At 39.6% G+C, this 22,946-nt stretch overlaps 1 protein-coding gene across 1 annotated transcript in view; it reads left to right on the top strand.

Annotated features, from left to right (window-relative positions):
- The first annotated feature begins 382 nt into the window (after positions 1–382).
- The window catches only part of RCAN2 (regulator of calcineurin 2), a 387,361-nt gene continuing 364,797 nt past the window's right edge, over positions 383–22,946 (top strand). The window contains exon 1 of the mRNA XM_006881930.1: positions 383–607. Within this exon, the coding sequence (XP_006881992.1) occupies positions 383–607 (225 nt within the window). The remainder of the gene's footprint in view (positions 608–22,946) is intronic.

Genomic DNA, 22,946 nt, shown 5'->3' on the forward strand with positions numbered 1-22,946 from the left:
ATTTTTAAAAGGAAAACATCTAGGTCTCATCATCCATATCATAAAGAAGAGGATACAACCTCAAAGAACATTTATGACTTTTCTAAATCCTGAGTCTAGCTGACCCAGAGCCCCAGGCCTCTAACTGCTCTCTTGGTTAAGCATATTTTTACCAGAACACTGAGCAGATCCTTGCTCAGAAACATAGCGTGCGGTACAGGAAGTTGTTACTTATGGACCAAGAAGATAAGATGCACTTTCTGGATTTTTTCCCTCTTCCCACAGTTCCTACCTCTCCTATTCACAGTCCTCCTACTCTGTTCCAGACCATTCAGAAACCACAGCCTTAGCATTGAAGGATCACATTCTACTCTAACACATGTTCATTTTTGTATTTGCAGGGATGAGAGGAGAATCTTACTTCATCGGCATGCGGAGCCCTGGGCAGCAGGGGCACATCCCAGAGGATGGAGGACTTTTCTTACTCTGCTGCATCGACAGAGACTGGGCTGTGACTCAGTGTTTCGCAGAAGAAGCCTTTCAAGCAATCACTGACTTCAACGACCTTCCCAACTCATTGTTCGCTTGCAATGTTCACCAGTCTGTTTTTGAGGGAGAAGAGAGTAAGGTAAGAAGCCTTTCCTACTCCTGAAACATGGAGAGATGTGGCAATCTCTCAATGTACTTCCAATTTATAGTTGGTGTTTGAGAGTTTTGTTTTTAGAATTTTTTCTTTCAACCTGAGTTAAACTTTATTGAACAATTTGGTATTCTGGCATTCAACCATTTGAATACCATTTGGTAACCATCTATACAAATTTGGTTTTCTGACTCTGATTACAGCTTTTATATTGTCACAGCATCCTCCTCAATCCCTCTCTGTGGTTCTTGTTTCCATTTATCCTTCTATTTTTTCCCTTTCTATAGTCTGAGTTTAGTCTTTCAACAAATGCTTCACTTTTGAGCTTGTATAGTTGATTGTATTTTGGAATGAGTTATTAACCCTGGGGTTGTTCACATTATAGGCCAGTCTGTTGTTTGGCTAAAAGTTGTATTACAGAGTTCAGTTGCAGGCTTAAAGAGTTTAGGACCATTTGTGGCTTTTGCTTGGCAAGCATAGGAGAATGAGAAAAATCTGCTGTGTTATCTGTCAGCTATCATTAGAAGTATACATGGCAAGGTTGTAAATGAAGTTATATTAGATTTATTTTAGTGCTCTGGGACTCCTAGATCTATCTCGGGAAGACAAATGTTGGCAGGAATACAGATTACAAAGAGATTCCTGGTGGATTAGGGAACAAATTTCTTAAACACCTAAAAGTTTTATTTTCTCTTATTCTGCAAAAACACCACTTATTTGTCTGTCTTCAAATGTTACAAACCCTCTTCTCCCATGCCCTTCCTGAAATTTGATTACTTGAAAAAAGAAAATCTTAAAGTGTAACCCACATTCCACAGCAGTTCCTGGAGAAGATAAGGTGGTTTGTCATATGACTATTGCTTTCTTCACCAATTCCATAATGGGTGATGTTGTTGTGTGTGTATTATAAGACTGTGATAGAGTTCCTTGATTTGAAGTTAATGGAAATTGGGATTGGCTATATTAAAATGTTTCTCAGAAAACAAAACCTTCCTAATTTAAGAGAAAAACTAGATTTAAGTGTCTTAAAAATTACAGCAAACATCTCATGTAGAGATTTTTCTAAAGTTTATTTTTGATTCCTCAGACAATAGGTGAATTTGAATGAATACAACGTTTCACTGTGAATGCACGTTAATAGTTGTGAATATCCATTCTCATACAATGGTGTAAGATGCGATGGACTTGTTGGTGAAGGACCTTCTTTCTAAACATTTAAAAATATTTTGATTGCTGTTTTACAAACTCATGCTTAGTTATGTTTCCAGTTGCTAATGCCCAACTTCTGTTGGAAGATTAGACTAACTCTAGTTTCTTGATTTTATTAGTCTTGTAAGCAATTCTGCTGGACACAGAGAAAGACATCAAAGATGTACAAGTTATTTCAATCCATTTAAAGATCGTTTTATAATAATGTTTTGGGGTTTAACAGTTGAAATGATGGGCTGAAAAATAGCTTAAAACCCACAGAATAATATGTGATGAGAGCCTTCAGTGCTATGTGAAGTAAGAAAATGACATATGATCCTTTTGGAAGAAATCAGAAGTTCTATTCTTTGGTAATAACCAGGTTTTATAAAGCATATTTTTACTTGCTGAGAATGAGTAATTTAACAATTATTAACTAAAGCCCTATGTTTTTAAATTCTGCAATCTATTTATGTTAATATTACAAGAAAATTATTTTCCTTTCTATTTTAATGGAAATTGTTAATTTTTTTTCTGTTTAGACCCTTTTTTTGTAAATTTAAAACAGTAAGACCTATGAAAGTGCTAGTGTGATTTAAGAGCAGCTTAAGCTTTTTGAACCAGAATGAAGTTCATAGATAGACTAATTGAGGGAGGCATGTGGAGAATTCACAGGAGCCCTGGTGACATAGTGCGTGATATGTTAGACTAATAACTGAAATATCAGTGGTTCAAATCCACCAACGTCTCCATTGGCAGGCAGTCTCCTCCCTCCTAAGATTTACATCCTTAGAAACTTGAAGGCTGTCTGTGAGTTGGAATGGAAGTGACAGCAATAGCTTTGGGTTTTAGAGCAAATTTTCAGGAATGTGTCTATACATGTTTTGATATTCTGAAATGTGACTGAATTTAAAACAAATCCTACTGCTTTCTAATTATCTCCAACTAATAGTCCTATAGAACTAGCTCAGTAAGGTCCTTAAGATATGAAACATCTCAAAAGCAGAATGCAATTTCTTCTTCCCTTGGAACAGCTGGTGTGTTCGAACCACTGACCATCTGGTTAACAGCTGAGCCCCTAACCAATGTTCCATCAGGTCTCCTTCTCTCACTGTATAATGGCTTACACATTGCTCTCTGGTATACAGAACTGGTGCATAATAACTTGAGAAATAATCATAGAAATAATAAATTTTAAATAAACCAATACTGAGTAGAAATAAGCAATGTATAGTCCAATGACACTGGTTTTAAATTATTTACGCTATTTATTTATAGCTAGTGGGGAGCCCAGTTAGAACAGTGACTAAATGCTCAGCTGCTAACCAAAATGTTAATTGTTCTAATACACCAACTGCTGCCTGGGAGAGCGATGAGGCTGTCTACTTCTGTAAAGATTTTCAGTCAGAAATCCTACAGGATAGTTCTACTCAGTACTATAGTCTCCTTATGTTAGTAGGATATGTGTCATATAGGTCATATGTATAGAATCTGTGAAGCAAAAGTGGCATCCACTTCCTAAATAACATGCCTCTGGATTCTATGAACTTTGATAAATGTCAACAGTTGTAGAGGGGCTTCAGACCTTTTATTCTTAGGGTCGCTATGAGTCATGCTTGACTCAAAAGCAATCACTAACAACAACATAATTTATATGCATTTGAAAAAAAGGTGACTCAACAGAGTGAGGAAATTATCAAACAGTTTCACTCTTATCACACACTAGCAAATTCCTGTTAAAGATCATCCAGAAATGACTGGAATAGTACATTGACAGAGAACTTCCAGAAATACAAGCTGAGTGTAGAAGAGGTCGTGGCACTAAAGACATTACCGCCAATGTCAGATGGATCTTGGCAGAAAGCGGAGTACCAGAAGAATATCTGTCTGTGTGTCATTGATTATGCAAAGGCGTCTGACTGTGTGGTTCACAAATCGGTCAACCTTGAGGAGAATGAGAATCCCAGAACACTTGATTATGCTTATGGGAAACCTATACTTAGATCAGGAAGCAGTTCTTAGAACAGAGCAGGGAAACACTGCATAGTTCAAAATCAGGAAAGGAATATGTCAGGGATGCATTTTGTCTCCATACCTTTCCAATCTATAAGCAGAACAGATTATTCAGGAAGCAGGGCTGTATGAGGAGGAATGTGGCATCAGGATTGGAGGAAGACTCATCAACAACCTATGTTATGCACATGACACAACCTTGCTTGCTAAAACTAAGAAGACCTGAAGTGCTTCCTGCAGAAGGACTGTAGTCTTCAATCTGGATTGAAACTCAACATCAAGAAGACAAAGATTATTATCACCATTGGGCAGCATCATTATAGGAGGACAAGAGATTGAGATTGTTAACAATTACAGCTTGCTCGGGTCCACAATCAACACCTTTAATAGCAGCAGTCAAAAGATGAATTGCATTGAGAAAATCTGCTGTCAGGGACCTCTTGGCAGTGCTGAAGAACAAGGATGTCAGTCTAGAAACCAAGGTGTGCCTAGTCCGGGCCATGGTCTTCAACTATTACTTGCTATGCATAAGAAAACTGGACAATGACTAAGGATGATAGAAGAATCAATGCCTTTGAATTATGCTGAAGAAGAGTCTTGAACTGGCTTAGAACAGGGCAGTATTTAGAGCTGCTGTACATAGGACCACCATGCGTTGCAGGAAACTCAACGGCATATAGCAACAACAAAATATGTATTATACATTATACATTATACATTATACATATATATGATGACATCTAACAATAACATAGCAACCCTTTAGGACAAAGAACAGTGCCCATGGGGTTTCTAAGGCTACCGTGTTTATCAAAATAGACTGCCACGTCTTTTTCACATAGAGGCACTATAGAACAGAGTATAAATGCCCCTTATTATTTCTAAGTTGGAAAATCCTTACGGAAGTAGACATCCTTATCTTTCCTGCATAAAATAACTGGTGGTTTGGAACAACCAGCCATTCTAGTAAAACTCAGATGTCATGTTCTACATTCCATCAGGACATTCTTATCAGAGGGTTCAGAGTTAACAAATCTAGCAGGATACACTATGCACTATGCCAAAGCTGGTCATAGTGATTACCTTTCAAATAACTTGGCTTTGAGAAGATGTCTTGAGCAGCCTGAAATCAAGGAAATCAGATGTCTGAAAGAAGGCATTGTGTTTCCTTTGGAGGGCCAGTTAGGCAAGCATTTACAAGTGTAATCTGTTTTGACACAGGCCTTCATGATTTAGACAGTTTACTTGGAATTATTGTTTCTAGGCACTGGATTTGAGTGTACACATTTTAACATCCTGTTATTGTTTGCTGTCCTCAAGGCAGTTCTAACTTATGATGCACGTAGCTGGAGAGAACTTACAACTTTTGATTTCTGACTGTGGTGAATGAGTCGTTTGGAAACCTACACACTGTTTTCCACATATCCAAAGCACTTTCTTAGGCCTTTTTCCTTTTTGAGGTAATTCGATTGGTACAGATTTGGACTGCTCATAATACAGGTAACACCACAGGATACAATTTTCTGGTGATGTTTGCCTCTGCTGTGCTCTTCTATTTAAAATCTGAGTTCTAACACCTAAGGAACATTTTTTTTAAAAAAACAAAACAACAACTCCCTAAGTCTTGATGTTCACTCCAATTTTCTCTCAGGCAGAATTCTGAGAGATTGTGCTTGGAATCGGTGCTCAGGGAGAGAGCACGCGTATACTTCACCGTGGCTTGTTGTGGTCCAGATGGTTGAGATTTGTTTATATAATGCAGGAGAGAACCAGGGCTGGAGGAAATTGGCATCTGAAACGGATAAATGCAGATTGCTGTTTGCATGCTACAGCTTGGAGCATAAATATTTTTGTATGAAACATATTTAGAGCTGAGATCTTCATAGCGTCCAACACCTAGAAGTCACTAAGGTTAATTTCCCTTTGGCTGCTCCCCTTGGCTTACCTTTTGGGTTCCAATTGGTTTGCTGAAGTCATGTTGAGACTCGTGTGGCTAGAGGGAGCATCCTCTGCACGGCTCTGTGTACAGAAGACAGATAAGGGCCTGCTTCATATGACATTGACACATCCAGGTAGCTAAAGGAGAACAGTAAAACAGCTACAGAAATATCTTGGGAGCACTAAGGATTTTGTTTCAGATCACAGCAATGAAATGAATATAGAAATACATCTGTCCACTTTTTTTCCTTTTATTTGTTTGTTTCCCACTGCATTTAAAAGTTCTACTTACAGTATCTGGCTACTGTCAAGTTAGAACTTGTTCATAGCTTACCTACCACTGGCTTTCCAAGACTGTAAATTACATAGCAGGAGATTGCTCATCTTTCTCTCTTTCTCCCAAGTTGCTGCGGGTCCATTCAAACTGTGAGAGAGTTTCAGTCTTTGGTTAACAGAGCAATTGTCTGTAGACTACAACATGAGAACTAATTTACACTATAATCTATTATGTGTGTAATAGCATTATGAAAACATTTCAGAATATTAAGAATTCCCAAAACATAAGAGGGATAGACAGTGGGCCCGTTCTTTTGGAAAAGGGGGCCTGTAGACTTTTTTTTGATGCAAGGTTCTCATACACTTTCAATTTTTTTCAAAAACAGGTATCTGTGAAGAGCAATAAAGTGCAGTGCAGTCAAACAGTATGCCTGGATCACATTTACCCAGATTTGGTTGAAAAAGCTGAAGTGTGGCTTTAGAGTGGCCTCCACAAATATATGAATTCATTCAATGAAATAAAAGAATAAAATACCAATTGTTAATAGTAACAGCACCTCACCTCTTTTGGGCATTTTGGTAGCAGGTGCTATTCCTTGGAGAAGGACGTGATGCTGGGAAGGGTGGAAGGTCAGCGAAGGAGAGGAAGACCCTCAACCAGGTGGATTGACATAATTTGCTGCAATACACTGTTGTGTGTCAGGAAGTGTGAGGATTGCACAGGATAGAACAGGGTTCAGCTCTTTTGTTCATAGGGCTGCTATGAGACATACTCAACTTGATGGCACCTAACAACAACAGTAACAACAATAGCAGTGAACATTTATGTAGCATATAATTGCTAGATGCCTAATGCTTTTCCAAGTGCTTCACAAACATCTAACAGTTTTATGAAGATTATAGCTTTCTGCCTCTTAACCTCCAGGGCACATTGGAATTGCGTACCATTGAGTCAGAACCAATCCATAGCTAACTCTGCTTCATGTTTTCAGAGGTAATCATATGAGAGGAGATTACCCATATCTCTCCTGTGGAGTAACTGCGGGATTTGAACTATGTGCCTTTGGGTTGCCATCATGACTCCTTATGGTGCCTTTTCTGCCTGGGATTAGTGTGTGTAATTATAAGTGATTTGGTCATTGTCATGAATTAGCTTGTGTTCCCTCAAATACGTGTATATAATGTGGAAGCTATGTGACGATCTCCCAAGATCCTGATAAACTAAATTGTTATAGTTGGATTAAGGGTAGGGTTGTTGTTGTTGGGTGCCTCCAAGTCAAGTGCAACTCACAGTGATTCTTAGAACAACCAGTCTGGACACTGTCCTATTCCATGCCCTCCTCACAATCTCGGACACACTCAAGCCCATTCAAGTATCAAGTGTGGGGATACAACTCCCTAATCCCCTCACAACCCAACAGATGTAAGAGGGACTTTCCAAGAATGTGACCTCTAATAGTTTCAATCTTGCTTGAATTAAAAAGCAGGGGTGGAGGGTACTCTTTGTGACACCAAAAATGGAGTGCATTTTAATCTCTATACCATGAAACTCTTTGATAAAAGAGAAGGCCAGAACACATGGAGGTTGCCAGGACCTCCAGGCCTATAGATGCTAAAGAAAACCAGGACTTTCCTCTACAACCAACAAAGAGAAAGGACCTTCCCCTAAAGCTGCTTTTCTTAATTTGGATTTACAGCTTCTTAAACTGTAAGACTAAATTTCTGTTTTTCACAAAGACCTAGTCAACGAAAATGGCAAAACATTGCTACAAGAAACAAATAGAGACCTGGAGAAATGGAAGAATATACCATGCTCATGGATAGGAAGATTCAATATTGTGAGAATGACAGTTCTACCAGAGGTAGTTTATAAGTTCAGTGCAATCCCAATACAGATACCAATTTCATTCCTCAGCAAGATGAAAATGGCAATTTCCAATTTCAAGGTAGGAGGCATCTCAATTCCTGATCTCAAATCCTGCTACCATAATGGTAGTAGCCATAATGGTCAAGACAGCACAGTATTGGAACAGTAACAGATAAATCAATAGAATAGAATTGAGAACCCAGAAATCAGCTCATCTACCTATGATCAACTGATTTTTGACATGGAGACAAAATCAGTTAAGTGGGGAAATGAAAGTTTCTTTAACAAATGGTGCTGGCACAATTGGAAAACCATCTGTAGAAAACTCAAGCAAAACTCACACCTCGCATCATACACAAAAATCAATTCAAGGTAGAGTGAAACTAAGGATGATAAAATTAATCAGAGAAAGGCTTGGAAGAACTCTAGAAACCCTAACCCACAATATGACCATTGTTTAAACATCCTGAAAAACCTATAACCAGGAGAGAATAAAATATATTAATGGGATCTTCTTAGAATCAAATCCTTATGCACATAAAAAACAAAACAAAACAAAACACAAAACTTCTCCAACAAGGTAAAAAGATTTGGAAAAATATTTGGTTATGACATATCTGTTAAGGGACTTTTATCTAAAATTTATAGAATACTACAGCACCTCAACAAGAAAAAGGTAAACAACCCAATCACAAAATGGGCACACGATAAGAATAGAAACGTCACCAAAGAAGACATTCAGATAACAAACAAATACATGAAAAAAATGTTCAAAATCCCTAGCTTTCAGAGAGATACAAATCAAAGCAGTGATAAGATAACATCTCACCCCAGCAACAATAGCAAAGTTCAATGGGACAGCATACAAATGCTGGCAAGGTTGTGGAGAGATTGGAACCCTTATTCATTGCTGGTGCGAGTGTGTAAAATGGTACAACCACTAGGGAAGATGGTGGTATGCTTTCTCAAAAAGTTGGGAATAGAAATACTATTTGACTCAGGAGTTCCACTATTTGGAATAGCCCCTAAAGAAACAAAGTAGAGTAGTATGGGCCCAACTGCCTTTTAAATACAAGGCCCACCCACCAGGTCATGGTTGACTCTTAACAAGAGGCTTCCAGGCTGCAGTTTATTGTTAAATAAATCCAGCAAACCCAATCAGCTCACACCCGATTGTGATTAAAAAAACAACCAAAAAGTCCACACCTGACCCTTATCAAAACCAGACAATCCACCTTCCAGAATCCAACCACTTCACACCTGAGCCTCCAAACTGGAAACTTAGTCACAAGTCCATCCACCTTTTAAATATAAGGCCTGCCCACCAGGTCCTACTTGACTCTAGACAAGAGGCTTCCAGCCCTCCGTTTATTGTTAAATTAATCTGGCAAGTCTAATCAGCTCACATCAACTGTTAATTAAAAAAACCCCACCATCCAAACAGTCTGCTAGACCTGCCCCAAAACAAGAGAATCCACCTTCCATAATCTAATTACTTCACGCAGCAGCCTTCAAACTGGACTGAAAAACAAGAAACTAAATAAAAATAATAAAAAAAGAAATTACAGAACATGGGTGACCCTAGAGGACATTTTGCCGAGTGAAATATCTCCGTTTCTAAAGGATAAATACTGCATAACACCACTGTTCTAAAGCAGGACTGATATGGGGGTGGGGGGAGACTATGAAGAGAGAAGATAAATAATGAACACTGCATTGGAACAGATGAAGGGGGGGAGGTATATTTTTTTAGACATTATTTGTATGACAACAGTCCAGACTAAGAGGTGCATAGCAAAATGGACTGGGGGAGGAGTGGGAAAGGGAAGGGGGAAAACTACGCAACAATGAATAATTGTTTTCTAAAGTGAAGTGGGGGTTAGGAAGGAAAATGTTCAACTTGTGTTAAAATTACAATTTAAAAACATAAAAACGGGTGGGTAGGGAGAAAAATGCAGCAATGAATGAAAGGAAATCCCAAATCTATGTAAATGTTCATGAAAAGTAATAAAATAAAATTCATAAAACCCAAAACATAAAAACGGGGGTGGGGGAGAAATTTTGTTTCTTAAAGCTACTCATTTGTGGTATCTCTGCTCTAGCAGTATTAGATAGCAAAGACAGTCATTTCCAGGCTAAATATTTAATTATCAATATTAGACGTTGAAGAGTGTTCTTTTCACTACTAGGACCACTCCCATTGAGCCAAGTAGTCCTTACCCAGGCAGTTTGGCTTGTGAAGTGGCAACGAGTTGCTATTCTTCTCAAGTACATAGCAATCCTATGAACAACAGATCTGAACAGGGCCCTATTCTTTGTGATGCTTAAAATTTCTGGCCCACACACAAATCCTTTGCTGCAGTCATCATGTCAGTTCACCTGGTTGAGAATCTTCCTCTCTTTCGCTGACCCTCCCCCTTCCCAAAGATGATGGCCCTTTTCTAGAAGTAGCCTCTCTTATCAACATGCTCAAAGTATGCGAGGCGAAGCTTTATCATCTTTGCCTCCAAGGAGCACTCTGGCTGCACCCTCTCCAAGACATACCTGTTTGTTCTTGTTGACATTGTATAGAATCTTTAACATTCTTCTCCACCACCAGAGTTCAAAGGCATCAGTTCTTTTTCTGTCATCCTCATTCATTGTCCTGCTCTCAGCAGCACAGCAGCAAATCGAACTCTAGCCAATGTATGATGAAGATGGAACATAACCAGAAAAAGAAGTAAAAATACAAACTCTTTGTTGTTTTAAGCCACTGAAATAGTGGGGTTTGTACTCATAGCTAGTCTACCCAATTTCATACAGTAAGAATGCGTGTTGTCCTTCTTTTACAGATGAGGCAAATAAATTAAACAATTTATTTAATATGTCATAGTTAATAAGCAGCAGAATGGGATTAACATTTAAGCTGCCAAGCCCCAGAGTCCTTCCTCTTAGACGTTGTATAATATTGCCTCTTAATTTATAAATGTTTATTGTAAACAGGCATCATGCTTATATCCTGGGATGCAGTGATGAAAAAGGTAGACATAAAAACTGAATTTATAGTCTACCGAGAGAGATCAACTTTCAGTCAGTAAGCATATGTTAACAGTGATGTCAATTTAAAAAGTTATTTAACAAATCTTCCGCTCATTCAATGCCTCAAAACACACACACACACACACACACACACACACACACACACACACACACACACCCCACGTGTGCGAAATCTGAGGGCAATTTATACCAACCTCTAAGGAATGTATCCTATTAGAATGAGAAAGTTCAAAGACCATGCTGTGCTGGCAGCTCTCTGCTAAGTAGACAACCTGAATGCATTACAGGTGATCAGAGTGATTCTTGTGTTCGAAGATTAGAAGATTTCAGTTTTTATTCAGTATATTCACTAAACAGAAACCAATTCCTCCTTGTCAAGCTCAGTTAAGGAAATAAGAGTCTAGTATAATACTCAAGACTTTATGAAGGCATCTTCATAGATGCTAAATCTGTCATTATTGTGATTTTCTCTGCATATAGTTTATCCACAATTGAACATGTAGGGGAATATGAGAGTGCATTTTGTAGTATAGGAGTGCATGCACCATGCTACTCTAATATTCAATAAGAACTGTTATTCTCATTTTACAGCTGAAGATCCTGAGGCATCGAAGTTAAGCAACTTGTCTGAAAGCTACAGCTAATAGGTTTACAATCCCTTCTCTTCAGTTCTGAAATCTGAAAAGCTCTGAAAACTAGGACTGTTTTTTTCATTTTTTAATAACTCATTTTGAGACAAAAATCTCACTTGACCTAATTCCTTTGGCTTCAGAATCTGACCTGAACTGGTGGGAAGTGCGAATATAGTGTGAATATTCATATGCTTCTCTGCAGGAGTATTCTTGTCTTTAATTACTTGGAAGAGTCCCTGGGAAGAGTGCAGAACGTTAACCCACTCGACTGCTAACCAAAACGTTAGGGCTTGGCGTCCCCAAAGGTGCCCTGGAAGACCTGAGGATCTACTTCTAAAAAAGTAGCACTAAAGACCCTGTGGAGCACAGTTCTGCTCTGATACATCGGGTTGCCGTGATTTGGAATCAGCTGGGTGGCAAATTAAGTTGGGATTTAATGACTAGTCCCCTGTGAGGTACTAGGAATACAAAGAAAAAGAATACACATTCTTTCTACATCACACGGAGCTCTGGTAGCCTAGTGGTAAGAAGCTGTGTTGCAATCCCATAGGCATGTGGTTCGAATCCAACATCTACTCCCCTCCCATGTGATTAAACTAACTGTGAAAACCCACCGAAGGTTTGGCTATGAGTCAGTTCTGATTTGACAGCATGTAACAATAACAACATCTACATCAGATCCAGCTTGGTATTATGAAATATGTGGTATATATAAAATTGTACTTTCCCAGATTCCTAAATTCTAAATGTATCTGTCTTGAACAGAAATGTAGACCTTCTGAATATTAAGCAGTATGCCTATACATCATGTTTAAAGAGAAAAAAGAATCCACCATTAAAATCTGAAATGTTATCCTGTTGAGGAGTAAATCTTTCTCTATTTCCTCCCCCTCCCCCTCCCCTCCCTCTCCCTCTCCCTCTCCCTCTCCCTTCTCTTCTCCCTTTGCCTCTCGCTCTATTTTTATATTCCCCCTTCCCCATAGTAAGGTACTAATGTCTATTGGGAATAAAGTCCATGCTGAAGTTAGGAATAAAAACTACCTTTATGGGCTTCCCAATGGCAAATTTGGATGCTGCTGAGATTCCTTCTTTAAGTGCTTATAGCTTATATAGCCTTTAACCTTTATTTGCTGCCACCACTCTCACTCCCACTTGTCCTTATCTTATAGTTACTATTGTATGATATGATTCTGGGTCTATAGGCGAGAATATCCTAGTTAACCAGATAGATAATTATCTCTCCAAATTATTGAGGAGTGATGATGTTAGCTTGAGGACTAAGGTGCATCTGATTCAGGCCATAGCCTTTCCAATCACTTTCTCTGCATCTGAGAGCTAGACAATGAGTAAGGATGACAGAAGAATTGATACCTTTGAGCTGTAGTGTTGGAGAAGAGCATAGAACATCCTGTGGACAGCCAAAAGAACAAACCAATATATCGTGGAGAGAGTGCAACAATCGTACTCTTTGGAGGCAAGAATGGTGAGACTTTGCCTCACATACTTTGGGCATGTTGACAGGAGGGGCTATTCTTTGGAGAAGGACATGATGCTTGGAAGAGAGTAGGGTCGGTGAAGGAGTGAAAGACCCTTGATAAAATGTACTGACACGGTCACTGCCACAATTGGCTCTAGTGTGTCAGGACGTGTCAGGATGGTGCAGGCTAGAACATGATTCAGATCTTTTGTTTATAGGGTTGTTATGAGTCATACTTGATTCGACATCACCTAACTACAACAACAACATTCATATATTTGTCCTGATTCAGGAAACATGATATAAGGGTCTTATAATATAAAACATTTTTATTTTGGTATTGTTTTTGTCAGGTTATAAAATTTTTTAAAATTTTATACTAGTTCACATTATTTTTTTAATTTTTTATTTTATTTTTATTATTTGTGTGTGTTTGTGTGTGTGTACTGTCAAATCAGATTTGACTGGTACAGAAGGATATTGTTCTTCTATCTCCAGCAAAACACCTGGTGGATTTGAACCGCACACCTCTGGGATTGCAGTGTAGCTTCTTACCACTAGGCCACCAGAGCTCGCCTAGTTCACATTATTTTTTATTCACATTGTGTTTTATACAATTATTTCCATGTGTTATGTTGTAAAACGCTTTTTACTAAGGAGCTACAAATCATTTTCTTTCTTTATTGGTATTGTTTTCTTTCTCGATTTTAAATTTCTTGATGATTTGTATTTTTTGTGTTCTTAGCATTCAACATGGGGCCTTGCATATAGAAAGTGCCCTGTCAATATTGAATTGAACTTCCCACTAAAAATTGTGACAAAATTAAGATAGAGAGATTAATTTTCCAGGAATGGCGGATTAATTTGAAATATAGCAGAGACTAGAGCAGGGCCTCCTGACTTTAAAGCCTCAGTTCACTTTCTACCACACCTTCCTATGGAAAATAGTTTCTAGAAACAAAATTGGCTACTATCCAGCATGAACAATAACATCAAAGAATTTACGGCAGAAAGGACTCAGGTGATTCAATGGCAAGATTTTATCTCAACATAAAAGCATAGGGTCTAAATCACATTTGTAGATAAGATCTATACTTGTGTGAGTAAATACTTTGCTACTGTGTTTTATGTCACTTCCTATTTGATATGATGTATATGATGTCTAAAAATGGTAGATATATCACTTATGTAGTAAGCCAAGTGAATTAAAATTTTGAAGTGTCTTAAACACATTTGTGCCCATAACTAACCCTATAGAGAGAGATCGAAAAGAAGATGAAAAAAGGCAGCCATGAAAGCTGAAATCTGGTGCTTTTGAAGACTATAGAAAACATATAATGATTAAAAGCTGGTTGAATCATTCATGCTGTGGATCTGTAACAAAAGATTAGTGAAATGATGGTGATTTATTGTAGCTCAAGTACCACCAAATAAAGGTTGAGTGGAAGTGAAACAGGTAGTAAGCTGTGGCAAACTGAGAGTGAGAACATACTAGCCAAGCACAAGGGTTTGTTTGCTTATTTTTTATTATAGTCCTTATTCTCTGCATCCTTCAATATTTCCATGAAGGTGTCAAAGGTTGACAGAAAATTGGCATTCTAATTTAATTTTTAAAAATATCATATTAGTTTGCTTGCAAATATAATATACATTGTTTTCCATACAGTTCTTTATTCACATGTGTTTATACAATCATTCCCATGCATTTTGTTTTATAAAATGAGTCACCATTGGACCTTGTCTATTCATTACTCTGTCTTTTCACATCCCCACAGGATCCTTCCCAGTTTTTTCACTCCCTTCTTCCACCAACCAAATTGCAGGCATTAGCTTTGAATATGAAAACGTGTAGCAGTTCAGTTGTTGCTGTTGTTGTGTACCATTGAGTTGCTATTGACCCATAACTGACCCTCCAGCAAGCTTTCAGAGGCTTTAAATTGCATTCGAAGTGATTGCCCATCTTTCTCCGGCACAGCAGCTGGTGGATTTGAACTGAATGCCTTTGGGTTGGCAGCACAGCTCCTTATTACTATGCCACCTCAACAGAGCTCCCTCAACAGTTAAATTAGGCATCAGATATTCAGGCAGCAATTGGCATTCACAGAGTCTCTTGTGCTGTTCATCCTTCATAGGTGGAAGTGACGTGCATAGATTTGATTGTTTTAAAGATGCTGTAGATTATAAAAAAGATAATGCATATTACTGAATTAGGTAGGCTAGCCCTATTTCCCCCTTTTTCTGGATGATGACTGGACAGCCATAGTTAATCCCTTTAATCATTCTGAACCCTTGCCAGATGAGAGGCCCGGTATGGGGCAGATTTGAAAGCTGCTGCAGGGCATTCCCTGGAACCTTAGCTTTTTTTTTTTTGAAGTGACTAAAATATTCTAAAAGCATCTTTAGTGGCTTGTTTCTCCACAGCACAGAGTGACCTCCTGGGCCCCAAGATAGACCTCTCTAAACACCCCCACATAAGTACTTGGAAATAATAGAGACAGTGGAGAAAATGAAGCCTGATGCAAAAATAGTTGAAGGTATTTATTTCTCTGCCAAAGCCTGGGTGAATTTCAGTTCTCAGTGGTTCTTGGGGGAACATGGCTGCTGTGGTCCATTTAGTCTGGGATGATATTAAAAGTGAGACAAAGAAATTTTTCCCTTCTTGGAAAAAGATACTTGGAACCTACTTATGACTTCCATCAGGGGTGCTGCTAAGATATACAGCGCTTCTGTGAATTATTAAAATGCACCCTATTGGCAGAAGCAGGCTCTAAGTGGCTTGCCTGGAAGAAGAAATAGGACCTGAAAATGGCACCCTTCTTCTAGGCTGACTTGGCAGGCAGCCCTGAGGAGAAGTGAGTATTTAGACAAGTGCCAAGGACAGGTTGGTTTCCTCTACTCTGTGACAAGAAGTCCTTGAGAAGCACACACAAGACATAATCATCATGGGGGCCCCTATTGTACTGAGATCATTTAAGATTATTTCTGATTAATAAAGCTGTGTACGAGGGCACAGATCCCCTCTAAAATACATATACAGTAGATTTGAAATGTGTTCAAGTAAAATTTTGTGCATAAATGGTCACAACGGTAATTCTTCACAGTAACCAAAGAAAGGAAACAACTAAATATCCATCGTCAGATGAGTGCATAAAAATGCATATGTGTATATTTAGCTCTAAAATAAATCAAGTGCTAATACATGCTGCAAACGTAGATAAATCTTGAAAATAGTATGCTAAGGGAAATATACCAACACAGAAAACTACCTATTTATGATTCCATTTAGGTGGAATTTGATATGTTTGTATCCCCTCCCACTTATATTTGGAATAGGCTAATCCATAGAGATGGAAATGTGGGTTGAAGGAAGAGAAATGGTGTGTGAAAGATTAATGGATATGGGAATTCCATTGGGGTGATGAAAAAGTTCTAGAACTACATATTGGTGATGGCTTCTTGTGAATGAACTTAATGCCGTTGACTTGTCCACTTTCAGAATGACTGTGTTACTTTCTTGGTGCTGTTCTGTTAGATATACCACAGTGGGTGACTGTAACAATTAGACATTTGCTTTCTTACAATTTGGGAGACTAGAGTGTGAATTCAGAGCACTGGCTCTCAGGAAGGCTTGCTTCCTTTTGTGGGCACTGGAGGAAAGTCAGTGTTTCTTTTCTTCATCTATCCCTAGGCTTCTTATTGATCTTCACGTGGCATGTGTATCTTTCCTTCTGAATAACTTTCTTCTCTTTGCCTAACTTACTTTATGCTGGGGCCCTCAGGTCTGTTTTTAATTGTTTTTGCTTTTTTGTCAAACATTCTAGGTCATATAGCCCTGGTTTGTCCACTTGCCATACAGAGGTAACTTATGGTTGCTGTGAAGCTGAACACTGACACTGATGTGTCAAATGTGATAATGGTTACCCATGGTGGACAGTGTGTGGTGGCGCTCCCCCATTAAAACAAGCTTGAAAGCAGGAGTGGCATCCATTTCCGTAAATAGCTTGCCTCCGGAAACCCAATGAACCTGGAGAAAGAAAGGATGAAAGTCACGCAAGTGTTGAGGACTTTCGTTTATAGGGTCACTATGAGTCACCTATGACTTGATGACACTTAATAACAACAACAATATTAATATTCCATCCCAAAGATAGGTGGTTCCAACCCACCAGTTGCTTCTGGAAGAGAAATGGGTAACTTCTTCCTGTTTGATTTACAACTTCTGCAAACCTGCCACAGAGGCAGCTCTGATTTGCTTCAGACACCATGACCGTGAGTTTGAGTTCTGAGTTTAATACTAATATGTTCTCATTAACTGACCAGAGAAATTACTATTTCCAAACTGAATGATATCAACAGCCATTGATGGAGGTTTAGGATTTATAACACTTTTTAGAGGAGCATGAGTTGATCTATAAAAGGTAAAAATAGTAAACTTTATATCTATCTATCTCTCTATCTCTATATCATCTATATCATCTATATCTATATCTCTATATAGCACCCTCAGAGGGAGCTCTGGTGGCCTAGTGGCCAGAAGCTGTGCTGCATCCCAAAGGTATGTGAGTTCGAGGCCTCCAGCTGCTCTGTGAGAGCAGGATGGGCAATCTCTTCCCATTAAATGAACTGCCTCTGAAAACCCACTAGAGGGTCAGCTATGTGTTGGTTCTGCCTCTGTGGTCCACAAAAACAACAACAACAACAACAACATCTCACCCTAATAAACTTAACAAATAAAGGAATATAAAAATCTGAGAGATACCCAATTGATTCTGTTGCATAAGTGTATTCCTTTTTAAGTAGTTTAAAAAAAAAAAAAAGAAGTAGTTTCAGAGGTGAATCCCAGGGCAAGGATGGGGAAAGATGAGCTTTATTATTATTATTGTTATTATTTTCCTGGCTCCGACTGATTGAAGATGGTGTGTGTTTCCCCTGTCTCTTCCTAGTCCTCCTGATGTTGAATTCCAGTTTCTATTTGGTTATTGCGAAATTCTTGATCAATTAAGAGATAGCCAGAGAAAGAGAGAGTTTAGATGTGAACTTTAAAACCCCAAGGTATCCGTCACAGCAGGCCTGACATTTGGCTCTATGGATGAGATCAGTGGGATGTGGATGGATGAGTGCCAGTTCTATTAATAGCATTGACTATTTACCACAGGAGAATGCGGTTGTGAAAGGGCTGCATTGATTTAATTGTTTTCTACTAATTTATAATTTTATGCACATATTGCTCAATCCTACTACCCTATCTTTTAAAAATGATAAATATATCTAAATAGAAGAAGTGTAGTTTATTTTTAAAAAAGAATAATTAATGCTAATATTTTGATTATGTTACATTTTCAGGGGACTGCTGTATAATTTTAGGGATTTCTATCCGAAGTTGCTACCACGTCGACTACAACATATAGCAACCTTATGAAAAACAAATATGAATCTCACCCTATTCTCTGCATTCCTCATCGTCTCTGATATACTTGAGCCTATTAATGCAGTCACTGTGTCAATCCGTCTTGCTGGGGGTCTTCCTCTCTTCTGTTGACCCTTCACCTTTCCAAACATGATGTCTTGTGGGAGAAACTGGCCTTTTTCTAACAACAGACTTAACCACAGGACGTTGAGACAAAGCTTCATCAGCCGTGCCTCTGAGGGCCACTCTGCATGCACTTTGTGTAACGCACATTAATTTTGTTCTTTTGGAGTCTATAAGTTATTCAGTTCTCTTCTCTAAAACCATAATTCAAAGACATACTCTTCTTTCATTCTTAGTCATTGACCCGTTTTCAGATGTATAGCAAGTAACTGAAACGACCATGGTGAGGACCAGGTACAATTTGTCTTTAAACTGGCATTGTTGCTCTGTCCTGTAGGGGCCATTATTAGTAAGAATTTACTTAAAAGAACCATGAATGAGAGTGTGCATTATAGTATAAAAGCATAGATTTAAAAAATAAGACCCATATTTTCTTCTGTTTTAAGAGGAAACTCAGTGTTCAGGTGGTTGTTATGTGCCGTCGAGTTGCTTGCAACTCATAGAGACCCTATGTACAGCAACTCTAAACTCTGCTCTGTCCTGTGCCAATCTCATTGTCTCCAACACACCCATCCCGATTGTCCCAGTCACCGAACCAATCCACCTCCCAGACGGCCTTCCCCTCCTGTGCCTGCCCTTCACCCTCCCAAGCATGATGTCCTTCTCCAAGGACCAGTCCCTCTTTACAACATGACCAAAGTATGACAGACAAAGTCTCAGAATCCTTGCCTCCAAGGATCAACCCGGTTTAACCCTCTCCAGGATGAATCTGTTTGTTTTCTTAGCAGTCCATGGTACCCTCAGCACTATTCTCCAACACCGAAGCTTGAAAGCATCAATTCTCCTTCTATCCTCCCTGGTCATTGTCCAACTCTCGGATGCATAACAAGTGATTGCAAAGACCATGGCCTGTACCAAACGCACCTTAGTCTCCAGAGACACACCATTGCTCTTCAGTACTTTAGAGAGGTCCCTAACAGCAGACTTTCCCATGGCAATACGTCTTTTAATTTCCTGGCTGCTGGTGCCAAAAGTGTTGCTTGTGGAGCCAAGCATACTAAAGCTATGAACAATCTCAATCTCCTCACGATCCATCCTGATGCTGCCTAGTGGTGAGAATCTTTGTCTTCTTGACATTGAGCCTCAATCCATATTGAAGGCTACAGTCCCTGACCCTCAGCAGCAAGCTTATTTTCAGATTAGCCAATCGCTATGTGCTGCCTCCATCTTACCTCACAAATTCTCCAATCCCCTTGTATCTTCCTGCCCCTCACTCAGTCTTTGCCACTCCCAGCACCAATAAAAACCCTTGTCTTTTAGCGCTGGGGGCTCTGCCACACGGCCGCTGTGTCGGGGTGTGCGTAGAGTCCTTGATTAAGCTGGTAATAAAATCCCTCATGTTCCTGCATAGAAAAAAAGAATACAAACCAACAAAACCATGCCTTTTCCACCTAAATTTGTAGCTACTGAACCCTGCTTGCTGAAACTGAAGAGGACCTGAAGCACTTGCTGCAGAGGATCAAGGACACTTGATCGTTCTAATGCGAAACTTATACTTGGACCAGGAGGCAGTTGTCAGAACAGAGCAAGGGAACACTGCATGGTTCAAAATTGGGAAGGGTGTACGCCAGGCATGCATCCTATCCCCATACCTTTTCAACCTATATGCAGAACAGATTATCCGGGAGGCTGGGCTCTATGAGGAGAAATATGGGGTCAAGATTGGTGGACGATTATCAACAACCTGCGTTATGCGGATGACACAACCCTGCTTGCTGAAACTGAAGAGGACCTGAAGCGCCTGCTGCAGAGTGTCAAGGACTGCAGCCTTGAGGCTTAATGTCAAGAAGACAAAGATTCTCACCACTGGACCAATTGGCAGCATCAGCATGGATGGTGAAGAGACTGAGATTGTACACAGCTTTAGTTTGCTTTGCTCCATAGTCAACAGTCTTGGCATCAGCAGCCAGGAAATTAAAAGGCGCATTGCCATGGGAAAGTCTGCTGTTAGGGACCTCTCCAAAGTACTGAAGAGCAATGGTGTCTCTCTGGAGACTAAGGTGCGTCTGATACAGGCCATGGTCTTCGCAATTACTTGTTATGCGTCAGAGAGTTGGACAATGACCCAGGAGGATAGAAGGAGAATTGATGCCTTTGAGCTGTGGTGCTGGAAAAGAGTATTGAGAATACCATGGACTGCTAGGAAAACAAACAGATTTGTCCTGGAAAGGGTTAAACCGGGTGGCTCCTTGGAGGCAAGGATTCTGAGGCTCCGTCTAACATACTTTGGACATGTGGTGAGGAGAGACCGGTCCTTGGAGAAGGACATCATGCTTGGGAGGGTGGAGGGACAGCGCAGGAGGGGAAGGCCCTCTATGAGGTGGATTGATTCAGTGACTGGGATAATCGGGATGGGAGTGTCAGAAACAGTGTGATTGGCACAGGACAGAGCAGAGTTTAGGGCTGTTGTACATAGGGTCACTATGAGTCGCAAGCGACTCGATGGCACACAACAACAACAACAACAACAACAACAACGACAACATTCATTGAAACTAAGTAATTGTATGATTTGTACTTAGAATGCCACTATTAGTTGTCATTTAGTTGATTTGAACTCATGGTGACTCCGTGGGTGTCAGTAAAGAACAGTGCTTTCTGAAGTAAGTTACCAGGCGTTCTGGTGAGCCTAAGGGCACTCTCCTCCCATTAGCATTTACAGCCTCACAAATCCAGTGGAAGAGTGGTGTGAGTTGATAATAACAGTGAATTTGTTGACTTTTGTGTTTTGGGATCACAGGTAAGCACATTATTCCCGTGTAACCTGAAATTCCTAGCATACTCTGTGGACATAACATGGATTCCTAACACATTGCCGCAAATGACGGCAAAGTGTCTAAGCACGCTTATCAATTTAAAAGTGTGTGACAACGTGTTAAGGAAGGCACATTGGGCTAGTGAAAAGATTTTGGAGTAAGAAGCACATAGGGTCAAATTCTGCCTTGATTACATACAGGTTATGCAAATTTGGCCAATTTAAAATTCTTTGTACCTTGGTTTCTCCTTTTATAAAACTGGGTAGTTGTTAGGTGCCATCAAGTCAGATGGACTCTAGCTGCCTCTTGTTGGTGTTTTCGGAGACTATAAACAGCACAGGAGGAGATGGCCTACATTTCTGTTGTGGAGCAGCTAGTAGATTCAAACCACCTGCATTTGGATCTAGACCACCAGAAGTCCCTAAAATTGGTCTAGTACCATCTTTATGGTTTATTCTATGAATTAAATAAGGTGAAATATTTTTTCTTTCCTCTGTTTTCTTCATTCTGCCTCTCTACCATCCTCTACTATGACATGTTTGGAAGCAGGAGTGGCAGCCACTTCCTAAACAACATGCCTCTAGAAACTCTATGAACTTTGATAGATAAATGTCGATAGTTGTATAGAGGGGCTTCAGGCCTTTGTTCATAGGATCATTATGAGTCATGCTCGACTCGAAGGCAATCAGCAACCACCACCACCCTCACCTACCTACCAGGTCTGTATGTGTATCTCTCGTTCACATTTTTACTCTGAAAGAAAGTCAGATGCTTAGTCAACTCCTTGCGAAATTTCACCCAATTGTACATTTATAGTATAACCTTGGGGTTTTTTTGTGGTTGGTTTTCTTTTTTAAAGAACCAACTTTTTTTATTGTTTAAATGGGGGAGTTTTAAAAAATTGTGGTGTTTATTAGGGAAGTCAAAAGGCTCTAATTCAGACTGGCAGGAGTATACAGTTGTTCGGCCAGGAGAGCTTCTGCAGTATTCTGTCAGGTACCTCAGCCTTCAGCCTCAGGGCTTTAGGCCAGTGCTACAAAACTTTAAGTCCTGTGTGGCATCCCACCCAAACAAACTTGGCCGAATGCTCCTAGCTCTGATTCCATGGGGTAGCAGCCCTAAGTCAGCTCTGTCTCACATCAGGTCTCTGATTCTCTGCTGCTGCCCCAGACTGAGTCGCAAAGGAATCTTTGGCCTCGAAAGACTCACCTTCTTCATTCTCTGTTTCTTCTTCACTGGCAGAGTGAGATTCTCAATTTCTGACATGGCATCCCTGTAATTTAGGGGTGAAACTATCCAGTCCCCTTGTGAATAGACTAACATACCCCATTCACATGCCACCCATTCATGTGGCAAAGCCAGGCTCAGTAGCTAGGAAAGCCATTTTGAACAATGAACCACAAACTACCTTTGGTTTTTCTAGTCATCTACCTTCATATCTGAAGTATTAACTTTCCCCTTACAGTAGTTTTATGGATAACTACATTCATGAAAGTGTGTGAGCCAGCCACTTCATGCCTCATGCTTAATATCCCCATTTCAGATAGTCCA

This window comes from Elephantulus edwardii, unplaced genomic scaffold, assembly GCF_000299155.1.
Source record: "Elephantulus edwardii isolate Elephantulus edwardi_28Jun2011 unplaced genomic scaffold, EleEdw1.0 scaffold00017, whole genome shotgun sequence".
In the NCBI taxonomy this organism is placed as follows: Eukaryota; Metazoa; Chordata; class Mammalia; order Macroscelidea; family Macroscelididae; genus Elephantulus; species Elephantulus edwardii.